General features: G+C 41.6%; 2 protein-coding genes across 2 annotated transcripts; both read left to right on the top strand.

The window, feature by feature from the left end:
- Positions 1 to 493: 493 nt before the first annotated feature.
- Positions 494 to 1363, top strand: LOC143039722 (uncharacterized). The gene has a single exon (XM_076209963.1). It carries the CDS (start codon positions 494 to 496, stop codon positions 1361 to 1363), a length of 870 nt encoding a protein of 289 aa, XP_076066078.1.
- Positions 1364 to 1386: 23 nt separating this feature from the next.
- LOC143039721 (uncharacterized) lies at positions 1387 to 2151 on the top strand. Its single transcript, XM_076209962.1, has one exon. It carries the CDS (start codon positions 1387 to 1389, stop codon positions 2149 to 2151), a length of 765 nt encoding a protein of 254 aa, XP_076066077.1.
- Positions 2152 to 17500: the final 15349 nt, after the last annotated feature.

Genomic DNA, 17500 nt, shown 5'->3' with positions numbered 1-17500 from the left:
GTCTGTGGTGGACAATCCCCCACATATGCTATGTCGGCTTATACCATCGCGGCATCAGCAGTGAGAGGAACCATATATTCACAGTCTGTGTAGAAGTAGTCGGCCTTCGGACTTGTAATAAGAATGTTAGAGTTAAGTCTTTAATAAGCCTGTACTTCAGGTATTTGTATACTCAAAGAAACACACTTCAGGCCTACACCCGGCAACCCTTTGCCAACCAGAGGTAAGCTACTTTTCGGTACTCAAGGAGAGTATTTAAGGGTTGCCGGGGTCAGGTCGCGGTCAGTCTCCTTTTAGGCCTAGTCTGGGCCGGGTGTGCTAGTGTATGTACATAGTGACGTCAATAAAACCCAGAAGCTAAAACCGACTGTCAATCTTCCCGGTCGTCACTAGCCCAGTAACGGCATCCAGTTACATTGGTGAACCCGGAGTTTTGACTCGACACCCAGCCCGGTTTTTTTTTTCTGGCGTTTTCGACACCACCCACCCCCCAATGGCGGTGCAACTTCCACCATTCACCTACGACATCGACCTCTGGCTCGCGCACATCGACGCTTGTTGGCCCACGAACGATGACACAATCACCGACCCCTACAAATTCAGACTGACAGTTGCGGCCCTCCCTGCACAAATTGCAGCGCGCATTTCTACACTCCTCACAGATCCCCCAGCGACTGCCCGGTACGACGCCCTCAAGGTTGCCCTCAAACAGGCGTGCGGGAGAACTACGGAGCTCGCCATGGAGGAACTCCATACCATCACCTACGACGGCGGCAGGCCCTCAGTCTTCCTTGAGCGCCTGAAGGACCTCAATCGGGCCGCCGGATCACCGATGTCCGATGCATTGGTGATGTTTCGGCATAAACAATCACTCCCGCCGCACGTACGGGCGCCCCTTACGTTGTTAGACATTACCGATATCAGTGAATATGCGAAGAAAGCCGACAGGTTGTTCCACGCACTCGCTCCGCAGGATATGGCAGCAGGATTAGTGCCCCCTGGATCAGTGAACAGTAACATTTCTAATCAGAGTGCTCGTGTGTATAACGTCGACAACAGTGCGCCGATTCGTGTGTGTAGTGATAATGCCTGTGCTTCTACTGACGCTATCGCGCGCGCCAGTACGGCGCGGCCTGCACCAGCGGACACCTTGGATGTGCGCTTAGCGCGTGTCGAAGGCATGCTGGAACAACTAGTCGGTGCAGGGGGCGTGCGCGACCCACCTCCTCCACGTCGACGCGCGTATTGTTTCTACCACACTACGTTTGGCCCCAGGGCTAGAAACTGCAGCCCTCCATGCACTTGGTTTGAGCATCAGCCATGGTCACGGGGGACGGGAAACGCAGCAAGCGGGAGGCGATAGTCCCTCCCGCTTCCACGCAGGGTATGCCGACGGCCTGTCCTCCACGCCCCCGTCACAACCCCCCTCGCTCGTCCCGGGCACACAGTCGCGCCCTATTGCGCGTCACGGATACGGTTACTGGATGTCACTTCCTCGTCGACACGGGCGCCGTGATCAGCGTTGTCCCCCCCGCCGCTAAGGACAGGACGCATGCACATACGGCGTACGACCTCTTAGCTGCCAACGGCACTCCAATTGCCACATACGGCACCAGGCACTGGCGCGTCTCCTTTGCCCCCGAGCTATCATTCCCGTGGACTTTCGTGGTGGCGGACGTAGGACAACCCATCTTGGGCCTGGACTTCTTGCGGGAACACGACATTTTGGTGGACGCACGGCGCCAACGGTTGATACACAGACCTTCCAACGCCTTTATCCGCACCTTCCTCTGGACGTCCCCAGCGCCGGTGCTTACGCACGTTCAGGGGCCTTCACCGTACAACGACATCGTCCGAGAATTCCCCTCCATCACGTCCAGTCTACCCCACCCACGAAAACTGAGTCACACCGTTGAGCATACCATTCTCACGCACGGCCCGCCGTGCTTCGCCCGCCCCAGACGCCTCCCGCCGGAACGCTTGCAAGCAGCAAAGCAAGAATTCGAACTTTTGCTGCAGGATGGTATTTCCCACTCCGCACAGAGTTGTCATACGCCCGTTCCCTATACAAAACGAAACGGTCCCACCACCTTCCCCGCGTCTGTCCACCACTCCTTCCCCTCCTCACCCCCTTCCTCTTCAACCCCCTAGCGCGATCCTCGGCCATCCCAGTTCAACCCAAGATGAAACGTTACCCCTCACTCCTTCGCCGACCTCATCCTCTCCACCTCCTCCTTCAACACCTCATCATCAGAACCCAGCTCCTCCCACCCCCTCCTCTCCACAGGCAGAGCCGCCTCTACATCAACCACTACAGCCGCCCCCTGGCAGTCAGGTCCTTCCGCGCCCACCGACGCCCACACAGGGTCCACCAGAGTCCATCGCACTTCCCGCGCCGCTCAGTCCCCACCAGGGCCACCTCCACATAACCCCAGGAGACGGAGATTTCAACCCGGAGGGCACAATATTGCAGTCGGGCCGGGTAGTGCGCAGGCCCCAGCGGTACCAGGTCAACAGTGTGTATCCGCCCACAGTGGGGGCCGGTACTTGGTACGGTGTCACCGGCACCCTTTTCCTGCCCGTAGGCGCGGCGCCCCCGTGTAACGTGTTTCCGAGCGCTCACCCAATCGGACATCACGACTCACGTGCTACTGACGTCACCCCCCCCCCCTGCTCGGACATCACGATTCCACGCTTCGCAGGGGAAGGGGGGTAAATGTGGTGGACAATCCCCCACATATGCTATGTCGGCTTATACCATCGCGGCATCAGCAGTGAGAGGAACCATATATTCACAGTCTGTGTAGAAGTAGTCGGCCTTCGGACTTGTAATAAGAATGTTAGAGTTAAGTCTTTAATAAGCCTGTACTTCAGGTATTTGTATACTCAAAGAAACACACTTCAGGCCTACGCCCGGCAACCCTTTGCCAACCAGAGGTAAGCTACTTTTCGGTACTCAAGGAGAGTATTTAAGGGTTGCCGGGGTCAGGTCGCGGTCAGTCTCCTTTTAGGCCTAGTCTGGGCCGGGTGTGCTAGTGTATGTACATAGTGACGTCAATAAAACCCAGAAGCTAAAACCGACTGTCAATCTTCCCGGTCGTCACTAGCCCAATAACGGCATTCAGTTACACGTCCTCGTACCTTGGATTAAGGACGAGACAATGGGGTTTGGTATACAATTGCAAAGAACATATGATAATGTGTCACATCGCTAGTGGGAGATATTGACTTGTAAAAATCATTGTTGACTTGAATGAGTACTATTAAAAGGAGGAGGTTTACGTACATTATTATATTTCAGAATGCATTTAGTAAGCTGTAGTATATATGTATATATATATATACATATATATATATATATATATATATATATATATATATATATATATATATATATATATATATATATATATATATATCAAGAATTACTATTACACAGGATGTGCGCACGCAGATCCCTGGGTCCGCTAGCGGAGGCCATTGCTTTCTTTGTAACCTAACATTATATTGGACAAATATATCAAAACTAGAAACCTAACATTGTATATAGGACAAATATATCAACTATTGACTTATTCAATACAGTATAAGTTAATATAAACTTTTATAGTGAAATATGTTTGCTTCATTGAAGTTGACTTTGAGTTTAAAAACAATGTATGATTGAGGTGATGGTTTTTGTAAGTACTATATTTGATGTATGGATTTTGAATATTGTTTATGAGATGAAATAGTGATTGGCTAACTTTGAGTGGGAAGTTTGTAATTTTATCTTGAGGATGTGTCTTTCTTGAATTTTATGCGAAATATTTCTGTACGTTGGTTAGGTTTGTCAGTTACATCGTATCAGATTTGAGTTGGTAAGGTGAGAGTATTTCATTTGTTCAGGTGAATTACATGTAAGTTTGCGCAATCTAACTTTGAGTTTAGACTAATGTATATTTTGTTTACAATTAATGAAATTATAGTTTTGAGTTCGATATTATTAAAATGTGATTGTTCATGTAACGTTATATATATTGATCTTGTGAGTGTGTGTATTATTCCTGGGTCGTCACGAGCTGAAGGAAGATAGAGAAGATTTTTATAGATAGAATGGACTAGTTTTGGCAGGTAATGGATCGCTAATACCATATTAACGTTTTCAAACGCACGACGTGAGTGGAATATTTAGTGAAAATGCATGGTTTCTCCTTTATTTGTTGGTTTTGTTCATTGGGATTTTGTCGTTGTGTTTTCCTTGGTTTATTTTATTATGTGTTGGCCTTGTGGCTGGCTGTGAGTCTGCCTTGGGTCGGGTGGGGTTGGGGGTGGAACTTGCTGAGTTGTGCATATTTGCTGGGTGTGTTAGTCTGATTTAGTTTACTGTTAATGAGATATCAAATTATTATACATGGGTTAACAAGAAAGATATTTAGTATCTAGATATGCATGATAGCGGGGTTGATATTATGGTTATTGTGTCTTAGTATTATGGATTGTACTTGAGAGGTGTGTTGTCTTTTATATCTTATAGAACGCGTTTCAAAAATATATTGCAAGTATATTGAATAAAAAATGCACTGGGAAATGTTTGGTATGTTAATCATTGATATCTCATGATTTCTGTGAATATTTACATAGTGTTTGGTATTATGTATACAGTACTATCTCTATTTTTGTTATAGATTGTATATTTTCATTAATACATTATATATAGTTGTATCTTTGATTCTTGTTGCTATATCTCTACTATTTAATGTGTGTAATTGATTCTTTGTTTCATTTGGTATCTGGTAATTTGTGAATACGGTTTTCCTATATTAGATTGTAACTTTCTATTTGAATGTATATACATGTTTGTGTAGTTATGTGTAAAATTTTGGGAACTAGGGTTCTTTACGTAACGTAGATCTAAGTGGATTTGATGTGGAGTCCAGATGCACAGTCGGGTAACTGGAGACTGACGGTGCTTTGAAGAAGTTGATGCTGGTTTGTCTGAATTTTGTTGACCTTCCAGTTTTCTCGCTTGTTGATACTTGATGTCTCAGGCGGAGGAAGGGGATGAGCAGACGAGCTGGTTGGAGAACGTGGCCAATTTCCTGATGGTCACGTTCAACCGACGCGAAGTACCTGGTCCTTGCCGTGGGTCACGGCGGTTGACAGGGGGATGGAGGTGCGGAGTTGGGTAGAGTGTTGAGATCAGTCTCTGGCCGACGTGAATTTCCTAGTCCTTGCCGTGGGTCATGGCGGTGGAGAGGGATGGAGGCGCGGGATTGGGCAGAATCTCGCCGTGGGCCACTCCCGTCGGCTACGCTCAACCGACGCAGAGTTCCTGGTTTTTGCCGTGGGTCTTGGCGGTGGAGATGGGGGTGGGGGGTGGAGGCGCGGGATTGGACAGGGTTTCGCCGCGGGCCACTCCCGTTGGCTACGCTTGACCAATGCGAAATTTCTGGTCATTACCGTGATTCACGGCGATGGAGGGGGTTGGGGTAGATGCGCGAGACTGGGTAGGGTCTCGCCGCGGGCCACTCCCGTCGGTAACTTGACCAACGCGAAATTCCTGTCATGCTTCGTACATGAATAGTTAGAATTTTTAAATCAAATTAGTAGGTATATTATGTTTGGTATTCACGATGGTTGCCGACATGGGTTGGGGTGCTGGAGTGGGTAGAAATGCAATCGCTGCTTGGAGAGGACGTTTACGGAGTGTGATGTGTGTAACCAAAAAAAGTTTTTTTTTGTACATAAAATGTGATTTAGCAGATGATGTAAAGCCTCGGTGGGACTTTTGGCGATTTATTTTCGGGTATTCCGGATATAGTACAAAGGGAAAAAGGATCTTCCCTGGGGGTGGATAAGGGAGAGGGTCTCCCTACCTCTACTGACTAGGTTCTTGAGCTAGACAGCCTTCTTCTATGACGGCCACAGCCGACGTTATAAGAACGAAAGGTGCTTAGATGAGCATGCTAGCGTAGATTGTATGGGAGATGTGTTAGTCATTAAACATATATATGGGTGTTAGTTCCATTATACTGGGTTTACTTATATTATTGGTGGATATGGCTAGATATGGAGTATATATTGAAATTACAGTAATGTAACTGGGGTAGGTATGAAAAGAGGGGTCAATGGATTTGTCTGGTGACATTAGGCATGCCGCGGGGGCGTTATGTTGTCTTGCGTAACATTGAGTCGGATTGTTTTTTGATTGAAGAATTTGTAAGGTCTGCAAGATTTGGAGTTCTTGCTAAAGTCGAGTACCGTCTCGTATGTGTGTGGATCATGTGCATGGTTGGTGATGGTTAGTGAGGGTTACATTGTGTAGACGGGACTGATGTGACGTTCGCTGGGAGGCGTGCTGAATAGAGTCGCTTGGAACTATCAACCCTGAAGTCAGTGCGCTGGGATTGGGTTCCTCGCGAACTCTTGGAGTCGTGTGGGTTTCTTCTAGAAGTGGGAGAATGATTAAGTAGTATTTCTTACGGAGTATTGCGCGATGCTTTTGCTTAGGTTGCGTTGCTGGGAATCACTGCTTTGGGCTGACAATTTTAGTCGTGTAACCGGTGAATGGCTATTCAGACACACTACGGGGGAGGGTAGCGTGGGTACTCGTGTAATCGGGATGGTCTCTCCTACACAGACACACTACGGAGGGGTAGCGTGGGTAGTAGTGTAACCGGGCGGGCGATTCTGGGAGTGCTGCTAATCAAATGTTGTGAAGGACAAGTGATTTTCTTCGGATTGGTAGCAAACTGGCACCAGGTAGTTGATATCGAATGCCTTATCATTTTCACCACAGACTTTCTTCAAAATAGCTACAACTACAGGTTACACCTGAGGTAGTCGGCAGACATTCTTGCAGTCAGCAGCCCTGGTCAAGCGAGCTGTTGGGCAGGTGAGCTGACAAACGGCAGACATGGTAGGCGAACTGGCAGGCAGCGACGGTGGTCAAGCTGATGGACAGGTGAGCTGGCAGACGGCAGACCTGGTAGGCGTGGCTAGTCGTGGACGAGCGGCTTATCTTCGGAGGTGTGAGGAAGATCTGGCAGTCGGTGGGCGGTCTGGCAGTCGGCAGGCCTGGTAGGGGACGAGGGTTTTAGACGGGTATCGGCGGGGTCTAAGGGTAGCGGGCTGCCACCACCGCTTCACACCAATATGTAGCCCTATTTTAGCTACACGTAAGGGTGAGCAGGGAAACATATATCCTCTTCGGGCTTTCTTGGTTTATTTGGCTTGATATATATATATATATTTACAAGCGTTGGGATATAATCCCTTGCAGAAGAATATTTCTTCTACTGAGTCTAAGGGAGAGTATCTCCCCTAGTCTCCTCTCTCTCTGGCGATGTAGTCGCCGCATATATATAGAGGAATATGCCTATCTAAGCATATTTGGTGTAGGTTGTCAGATACACCTTATATTTAGCATTCATACAACAATATATGTGTGTAAGTTCCATTGCAATGAATGGCTATCATTCGTGAATATGCCTTGACATAAAGTATGTATTGGAATTCATCAACTCTCTAAAATATTCTGCCCTGTTCCTTTTACTGCCGTCTCTTCCATTATCGCTTCTCCATCTGCTCCTTTTACCTTTTCTTCTCTACTTGATTCGCCTTCTCTTTCTCTCTTAATTTCCTTCCAAAACATATCTTTATTACTCTCAATAATTTCTTTCATACTCTTAACCCATTTCACATCTGCCCAACTGGGGTATTGGCTGCATGTAATTGTGGGGTTAAAAGCTGCTCAGTAGCATGCAGGTGATACTTTATAGGGCTACTCTACAAATCAGAACCACACATAATTTTGTCTGTGACAGAGAAAATCTCTATTTATAGAGAAATTATGATATTTTATTATACTGTCCTCCCACTCTTAATACTGTTCTGTACCACTTCTCTGAATGTTCATTTCCTTTTTTTAGCCGAGCCCTGTGGTAGGGGAGAGGAATACTGTCGTCAAGTGCTTCCACTTGAGTCGTAAAAGGCGACAAAAATGAGACAGACATAGGACTAGGCCTCCTACTCTCTGTAGCTCCAAAGGGGACATTCCTAAAATAAATAAATAAACAAATAAATAAATTGATAAATCAATCAATCAATCAATCAATCAATCAATCAATCAATCAATCAATCAATCAATCAATCAATCAGTGAATAAATAAATAAGTAAATAAATAAGTAAATAAATAACCAAATAACTAAATAAATAAATCAAATAAATAGATAAATAAATAAGTAAATAAATATATAAATATATATATATATATATATATATATATATTGTATATATATATATATATATATATATATATATAAATAATGGAGTCTGTGGTCTTGTTGGTGCTTCTTATAATGTCTAGGGTGGGGTCATGGTTGATTCTTTTGAATTTAGTCGGGTCCCTGAGAATATCATCGATTTTCGAAAGGTATTCATCAGTGGAGATAAGGGCAAAGACAGCAACTTTGTCGGCCCTTCTGACGGTGATGTACTAGTGGCTTCGGAGTTGTTTGGCTGCATCAAAGTGGCGCTTCTTAAGGGGTTCGCTGGTAAAGACTTTGCTATTGTTGGCCTCGGAGACTAGCCCAGTTTGGGCATTAGAGTTGACCTCCACCTTACCATCCTTGGCAAGATGGTGAATCTGCTCAAGTAGGACTTCAATCTCAACACGTTTACTATATAGTTTGGGTTTTAACAGAACATGACAATCTAAACCTAGCTGCAGGTGTTCAACAAGGTCACGGTTAAGTTAGAAATCCGTCAAGTTATATCCTTTGCTGGGGCGAGTGATCTTGATGGGACCACTGTTGATGGAGGAGAGTTTCTTCACGTTCTTCCTTGTGATAGACTTCCCTGTAGGCATTTACGATACGACAGAGGTCTACTTCCAACTCCTTTTTTGTCTGGAAGGTGATGTCAAGGTAATTCCAAAGTCCCTCTTGGGACTCGAACTCAGGGCGAAGGGAATCGACCAACTGAGATTTTACTTGGAGCTCATCCTCGATTAGAGACATTCTAAGGTTGAGGGTGTTACTTTTTTGTATTGATGCGTCATTGCATAGCCGTATATTGATAAATCTTGGCAGCAGATTTCCTTTTAAACATATTTTGTTAAAAACAACTGTGCATTCGACGCTATAAAACGTCTTGAGTAGACTTTCAAGTCCTCTGAACGTTGATTTTTGGTCATAGGAAAGACGGAATAATAGATTACCAATAAACATTAGCAACGATTGTTGAGGAAGAGTATACAAACGTTTCGCTAAACTCAGTTAGCATTTTCAATGTAATAGATATCGAAACTACAAGACAGTACAGAAAGAAAGCTCAGGGGTCGGTCACAACATAACATGCTGGGGGAGGTCACATCACAAGTGTGAGATGACGGAGGAATTTGTCTATCATTGTGGGCCAAATGCCCGCTGGGGTTTAGCTGTCCGCCGCGACCCAAGTGTCCGCTGAGGTTCACGTGTCCACTCCATGACTCTGACGAAACGCCAGTGAGGAATTTGGGTGTCGGTAGAATTGAAAGATGTCTTGTTATAGTTGACAGGGATACAAGTCATAGGGAAAACTACGCAAACACTCCTCCAGTCCTTCTTCCGACACTCTACCCTCCCATAGGCACACATTAAACAACCTCACTAGCCAGTTTCCTATTAATGTACACTCCACATTACACCAATTTATCACTGGTTATTTATTTATTTTCATATTTTCAAAATTACTTGTACCTCATTTTTTTCTCCTCCATTTTTCTCTCACATCAACGTCATTTTCTTAGCGCCTCCCAATGCTATCACCAATCGCTCCCTATCCTCCTCCACATTCAACAGCTCACAAAAATACTCTGCTCATTTTCCCCTTGCCTTCACCTCTTCCGTTAACATGTGTTCATCTCCGCCTTTTACATTTTCTTCTCTGTTTGAATCACCTACCACTCCTCTCTTGAATTCCCTCCAATATATCTTTTTATTACTATGACTTTTGTCATACTCCTCCCCCCATTTATAGCTGCTCTATTTTTTCTGTGTGCAGGATTGTATAAGTGTAAGTGTGTGTGTGTGTGTGTGTGTGTGTGTGTGTGTGTGTGTGTGTGTGTGTGTGTGTGTGTGTGTGTGTGTGTGTGTGTGTGTGTGTGTGTGTGTGTGTGTGTGTGTGTGTGTGTGTGTGTGTGTGTGTGTGTGTGTAAGTCTGTGCTTGTTTATCAAAGTGTGTATATGTGTGTGTGTGTTTGTGTATCTAAGTGTGTGCATGTGTGTGTGATCGCGTGTACTGTATATGCTAAATGTTGTGTACATTCATTTACTAATATTATCACCTCCACGGATTTTCCCATGTAGAGGGTTGCTATCTTAGCCACATGGATGTGTTTATCCTTCCCCCCCACCCACCCATTAAGAAAAGGACGTAATCCTGAAGAAGAATCTTGACTCTCAAAACTTCTGATATTCTCAGACAGAATGACAGGTATAATGCAAAAGGAAATTTAATATTTTATTCTGTATGTTCAAGAAACAAGAGGAATAGTTAAAAAGACACTTTAAATAGACGCATTGAAATATGTTATCAAGATAAGATTTTCAGGGAAGCATCATAGGTAAACTACTGAGATGAATTAATGATTTTGAAAGGAGGGAAATGGAATGGCAGTGCACACAGTTGAAGGAGGATGTGATAAGTGAGGTGTCACATTCATCAGTACTGGCACCAGTTTTTTTTTTTTTTTTTGGGGGGGGGTGGCACCTGTGGAAGCGGAGAGACACCATATAGATTATTTATGTTTGCAAATGAGGTAAAGTACAAAAGGTATAAATGTTAAAAAAAAAAACATAAAAAATAAAGAGTTTGGACTTAACTACATTTCTGAAGACAGAGATATAACCACATTCATCAGTACTGGCACCAGTCTTTTTATTTATTATTTATTTATTTTCTTTTTTGGGGAGGGGCAAAGAAGAATAACCTGTGGAAGTGAAGAGACAACATATAAATTATTTATGTTTGAAAGTGAGGTAAAATACAACAGTTATAAAAGTTAAAAAAAAATCACATAATAAATAAAGAGTTTGGACTTAACTACATTTCTGAAGACAGAGATATAACCACATTCATCAGTACTGGCACCAGTCTTTTTTTTTGAGGGGGGGGGGCATCTGTGGAAGCGGAGAGACACCATATAGATTATTTATGTTTGCAAGTGAGGTAAAGTACAAAAGGTATAAAAGTTCAAAAAATCACATAAAATAAAGAGTTTAGACTTAACTATATTTCTGAAGACAGAGATATAATATAGATATTTCTATTTTGCTCATATTAATCTATACGAAGAATTAGAAAGCCATACAGATAGGATTGCAGAGAGAGAGATATACGAGAAATTATGAGAGAAATTGAAGACAGTAACAAGTTGATCTAAGTTTTGAAATCTATATACATAAAAAAATATTTCTCTCTAAAACCTTCCAACCTCCTACTCCGGAAATGAGTCATCACCGGAAACACTAACTCCCGGGGACACATCTGACTCAGACTCAGAGAATCTTTACGAAATATTACCAAGAGAATCTTTACGAAATAACGCTAAGAGAATCTTTACGAAATATTGCCAAGAGAATCTATATATATAAAAACGGAATTACGGAATTCTGACAAAAGAATCTTTACGAAATATTAATGAGAAAATATTTACGAAATATTGCCAAGAGAATCTTTACCAAATGTTAACAAGAGAATCTTTACGAAATATTACCAAGAGAATCTTTACGAAATATTGCTAAGAGAATCTTTACGAAATATTGCCAAGAAAATCTCCACTCCACTAACGTAAAAAAATATTTCTCTCTAAACCTTCCAACCTCCTACGCAAGGCCCAACCCGGAAATGAGTCATCACCGGAAACACTAATATTACCATGGAAAAAGAAAGTGGTGCTAACAAGAAAAAGATAATCTTTACGGAATTCTGACAAAAGAATCTTTACGAAATATTAATGAGAAAATATTTACGAAATATTGCCAAGAGAATCTTTACCAAATGTTAACAAGAGAATCTTTACGAAATATTACCAAGAGAATCTTTACGAAATATTGCTAAGAGAATCTTTACGAAATGTTGCCAAGCGAAGCAAGGAAAAGAGAATCTTTACGGAATTCTGACAAAAGAATCTTTAACGAAATATTAATGAGAAAATATTTACGAAATATTGCCAAGAGAATCTTTACCAAATGTTAACAAGAGAATCTTTACGAAATATTACCAAGAGAATCTTTACGAAATATTGCTAAGAGAATCTTTACGAAATATTGCCAAGCGAAGCGAAGCGAGCTACGCCGTAGGCCAAGCACACCTGGCGAAGCCAGGTCCGGGTGCTTGTTATATATATAAAAAAAAGCCTGAATTTAGCAACAGCAAATAGATATACTTGTAAGTGCTGTATGATCCATGTGTGCAAAGCAAAATAAGAAAGGTTACAAAGAACACGAGCCTTAGTCTTAACCTCTTCGACACGAATCACATACTCGCGCATAGCATCGGATGCCTAATGTACGATGCATCACACTGCTCACTTTATAAGATATAAAGTCACTGCTGTATCACTCGTTCTCTTTCAATCTGGGTAATGATAAACACAGAATACGTGATCAAACCAGTTCACATAATTCGGGGGTCATTCAGCTACAACTACAAAATAAATACAATCAAGACGACGACGTCGGCAACCTCGTATACCCATTCGCCCCTCATGACGCCTGCGTAGGCGTCATTGTGTCGAAAAAATTAGAGATTACTTTAAAAGTATTATACAGAGAGTATATGTTTGGTAAAATGTTGCTGCTATAAACTGCGATTTACCAATTTTTTTATGCTCAGGTTGATGTCATCCGGTGTGTCGAAGAAGTTAAAGATCACTTTAAAAGTATTATACAGAGAGTATATGTTTGGTAAAATGTTGCTGCTATAAACTGTGATTTACCAGAATTTCCATGTTCAGGTTGATGTCATCCGGTGCGTCGAAGAAGTTAAAGATCACTTTAAAAGTATTATACAGAGAGTATATGTTTAGTAAAATGTTGCTGCTATAAACTGTGATTTACCAGAATTTTCATGCTCAGGTTGATGTCATCCGGTATGGTGAAGCAGTTCTATGTTAACTGAACTGCTGTGATGAAGAAGTTGAAGATCACTTTAAAAGTATGATACAGAGAGTATATGTTTGGTAAAATGTTGCTGCTATAAGCTGTGATTTACCAGAATTTTTATGCTCAGGTTGATGTCATCCGGTATGGTGAAGCAGTTTTATGTTAACTGAACTGCTGTGATGAAGAAGTTGAAGATCACTTTAAAAGTATGATACAGAGAGTATATGTTTAGTAAAATGTTGCTGCTATAAACTGTGATTTACCAGAATTTTTATGCTCAGGTTGATGTCATCCGGTATGGCGAAGCAGTTTTAATGTTAATTGAACTGCTGTGATGAAGAAGTTAAAGATCACTTTAAAAGTATTATACAGAGAGCATATGTTTGGTAAAATGTTGCCGCTAGAAACTGTGATTTACCAGAATTTTTATGCTCAGGTTGATGTCATCCGGTATGGTGAAGCAGTTTTACGTTAACTGAACTGCTGTGATGAAGAAGTTAAAGATCACTTTAAAAGTATTATACAGAGAGTACATGTTTGGTATAATGTTGCTGCTATAAACTGTGATTTACCAGATTTTTTATGCTCAGGTTGATGTCATCCGGTATGATGAAGCAGTTTTACGTTAACTGAAATACTGTGATGAAGATTCTGATAAGCTCAAGCCTTAAGAGGGGGCTGAACATCTTTATTCATGAAATTTTCATAAAAAAATCGATTTTTTTTTATATAAACATCATAAAAGGAGAATATGAATAACTTTTTCCTCCCAAGAATAATGGAGGGAGTTTAAAGGGCCCAGGAGGCGTGTCAATTTAAATGGCTCACGCAAAGTTAGGCCCTAAATATCTATAAATATGTCTTGTTTTTGCTTGTCTAATTCCATGAAACAGCTATATTTTTGTACGTCTGGCATGAGTGTGACTTCCTCTTCCGTGTGGTGTCACTGGTGTACACAGCAATCTTCAAACCTAAGTTACCCATCAAACATCAGAGTAGATTGATGCATAAACACCTCACTGACTGTGGCGATATTGTGTTCTTGTGCCGCTGTTTGCCCTATTTCCTGAACATTACTACACTTACTAGATTTCCAATCATTAACTGCATCACGATGAAGAGGAAAGCCAAGGAAAATATGAGAAAAATTAGCCAAAAGTGGAGTGAAAGTTGTGCTACAAGGAGCGCAGAGCTTGAGAGTGAGGAGGAGGGATGACTGCCTCGCGCGTCACCACCTCCACTGCCAACACCATCTCCACCGTCAAATACCACCACACCTGACAACACAGCTGACAAAGTGCTTTCTTCCATATCATAGGAAAAAAGTTGAATATAGTTGAGATTTGGACATTTCTAGTGACAAAAGTGGAGATAGAGAATATTTATAAGTGGACTTAGATAACATGTTGCGGTGGGTTCATGAAATTGCACGATGCAAGTGTGGCTCTACAATGATTTGACAAAGTGATGACACCCCAGAAGTGAGGTTTAACCGGTAAAAGCGCAAAATATTCAATTATGAATAGGACAGCTTGACAAGTAACAAATACATTAAATTTAACATATATAGTAGATACGTATATATATGAAAATATTTATTGTCAACTTATTCAATATACATTATATAATAATGTGTGTGAATATAATGAAAATCGCACAATAAATAAGAGATATACAATGCTGAAAACTTTAAACGCTCGTATCTCAAAACCACAAATAATTGTAATTAAAATCTGCCAAATTTTTTTAATCAATTGTAGCAGCCTGAAAATGCTTTTGGTAGTGTGTAATAGGCATATCTTTATTTCCACGCCAGTTTTTTTTTTTTTCCATATCTTGAAAAACAGAACGACGGACTCCATCTAAGTGAAAAAAAGGGGGGAAAATGGGTGACATAAGTGGCTGTACTTACGACATCTATATCTCACGTTGTATAGCGATTTTTTGAAAAGGAAGGGATGAAAGTGTTTATAGGATCTATAAGTGTTACCATAAAAAATCAGAAGTCTGTAGTACAAAAAATACGACGTACGTATTCGATTACATAAAAAACCGCTATGACGTCATAACTGTATGACGTCAATATGCAGCAAGTTCTCGGGTCCACAATATATTTCTACCTATATTTTAAATACAACCTGAAAGTTTCAAGTCGAAAGATCATAAACATTACATATATATAAATATATTTATATATTTTTTATATATATATATATTTATATATATTTATATATATTTATGTGTGTGTGTGTGTGTGTGTGTGTGTGTGTGTGTGTGTGTGTGTGTGTGTGTGTGTGTGTGTATACGTATAAATATATATATATATTTATATATACATATATATATATATATGTATATATATATATATATATATATATATATATATTCTTTTTCTTTTAAGGTGTTCAGTCCCCCCTTAAACCTAGGTCGGGATATATTGCAATAGTATGAATTGCACATCACACGAAGAAGAAACATATAATAAGATAGCAAAAGTTATCATGTACAAAGTAACTGGGAACACTGGCGTTAACAACAGTTAAGAAAGAAAGGAGAAGGGAGGCGAAAAATTTAGGTATTTGTAAAACAGTAACACAGATGATTGATTCCACAGCCCTCGGCTACATTCGTGTGCGTGGTTCTTCAGGAAGGCGTGAGAAACTGCAAAATTAACCATTGGTCATCCTCTTTGATCGGCCACTGAGAACTCCTTTCAACGTGTAACTTACTTGAGTGCTTTTGTTTTAGTTAATACGACATAATTTCATTCTCTGAGGGATATAGCTCTTATACAATGTAGAGTGTGGATTTTGTACTGAAGCCAGATGACTCCTTTCAACTTGTAACTTACTTGAGTGCTTTTGTTTTAGTTAATACGGCATAATTTCATTCTCTGAGGGATATAGCTCTTGCACAATGTAGAGTGTGGATTTTGTCACAACTGAAGCCAGATGGTTTTGTTCAGCCGACTTTCTGAAAGACGAAAGTAGTCCATTTTTCCCCTTAGTGGCAGAGTGTGTGAATTACATTGTAACGGTTGTCGGATAATTTTATTAAATTGGGTAGGGAGAATCTCGAACCAAATAAGTTTAGTTAGATTAAATAATGTTAGATTAGATAAGGTTAATCTAGTTAGAGTTAAGATAGATTAGCTTGGACTAGGCTAAGTCAAAATAGGCTGGACTATGTTAGCTTAGGTGAGTTTAAGGTTAAATCAGGTTAGACTAAGTCAACTTAGTCTAGGTTAGATAATGTTAGCTTAGGTGAGGGTAGGTCAGATTAGGTAAGTTTAGGTTAAGTAAGGTTAAGTAGAGTTAGTGTAAGTTAGATTACATTAAATAAGATTTGATTAAATAAGATTAGGTTGAAGTTTTGTTTCTTTGCCTGATGGGATTGAATCTGGTTTGACTAACCTCTTCTGTCTACTGAAATAAATTCAATTCCTCTTTCTGAATTTCGACAGGTGACTTCATCCAGAATTGGTTTCTGGTCCAAACTGACACACATGCCACACACGTCATACTCTTTGTTTTGTGGAAACCCTTTGATCACTTTGCTTATATTTCCATTGGCTGCCGTCAGCTGATTTCCTTTAGCTGAGGAGTTAGACCCCCCGGATACTAGAAGGATCATGTCTTGTTCCCGGCTGACAGCAAGCGATTTTGGTCAGCCGAGCGGTGTTCTGAATGAGATGGTAGTCACGCACAAGTCACACCATCGCAAAAGAAGAACCACAAAGACCTCAGCTGAGAAGTCGACTCCTTCTGTTTGAGGACTCCAGCTCTCACCTGAATGAAATCGCCTGTACCAACCCCCATCCCCTCGTTGTTGAAATGTCACCAACCTCTACCCCTTCTTCGTCGAAAATTTACAAACCCTGCCCAATTCCTGCATTGTTACCAACCCCTACCCTCTCTTTATCGAAAACTTACTAACCCCTTTCCCCTTTTTGTTTGAAAAATTACATGCTCCTTGTTTGTCGAAAAATTACCAACTCCTACTCCCGCTTTGTCCGAAAAGTTACCAACCTCCACCCAATCTGTTTGTCGAAAAGTTAACAAGCCCTACTCCCTCTTTGTCGATTAGCTACCAGACCCCACCCCTCTTTGTTCGAAAAGCTATCATCTCCTAACCCCTCCTTGTTGGAAAAGTTACCAACCTCTACTACCTCTTTGTTAGAAAGGCTATCAACCCTCACCCAATCTCTTTGTCGAAACGCTATCAACCCCCACCTTATCTCTGTCGAAAAGCTACCAACCTCTACCCTTTTCCATTTGTTAAGATATGAAAGTGATTGAGGGTCCTTGAGGGTCCACCTCAGGATCACCCACCTATCCCCTGAGATATGATACAGTCTCTGTTACAGATA

The sequence above is a fragment of the Oratosquilla oratoria genome, chromosome 27, assembly GCF_046742065.1.
Source record: "Oratosquilla oratoria isolate Oo_2021 chromosome 27, ASM4674206v1, whole genome shotgun sequence".
Lineage (NCBI taxonomy): Eukaryota > Metazoa > Arthropoda > Malacostraca > Stomatopoda > Squillidae > Oratosquilla > Oratosquilla oratoria.
The sequence above is the reverse complement of the archived record's forward strand: the minus strand, read 5'-3'. Positions and strand labels throughout refer to the sequence as shown.

Bases quoted from the DNA above. Each gene is read 5' to 3' on its own strand.
- LOC143039722 (XM_076209963.1), top strand. From the start codon at position 494: ATGGCGGTGCAACTTCCACCATTCACCTACGACATCGACCTCTGGCTC.
- LOC143039721 (XM_076209962.1), top strand. From the start codon at position 1,387: ATGCCGACGGCCTGTCCTCCACGCCCCCGTCACAACCCCCCTCGCTCG.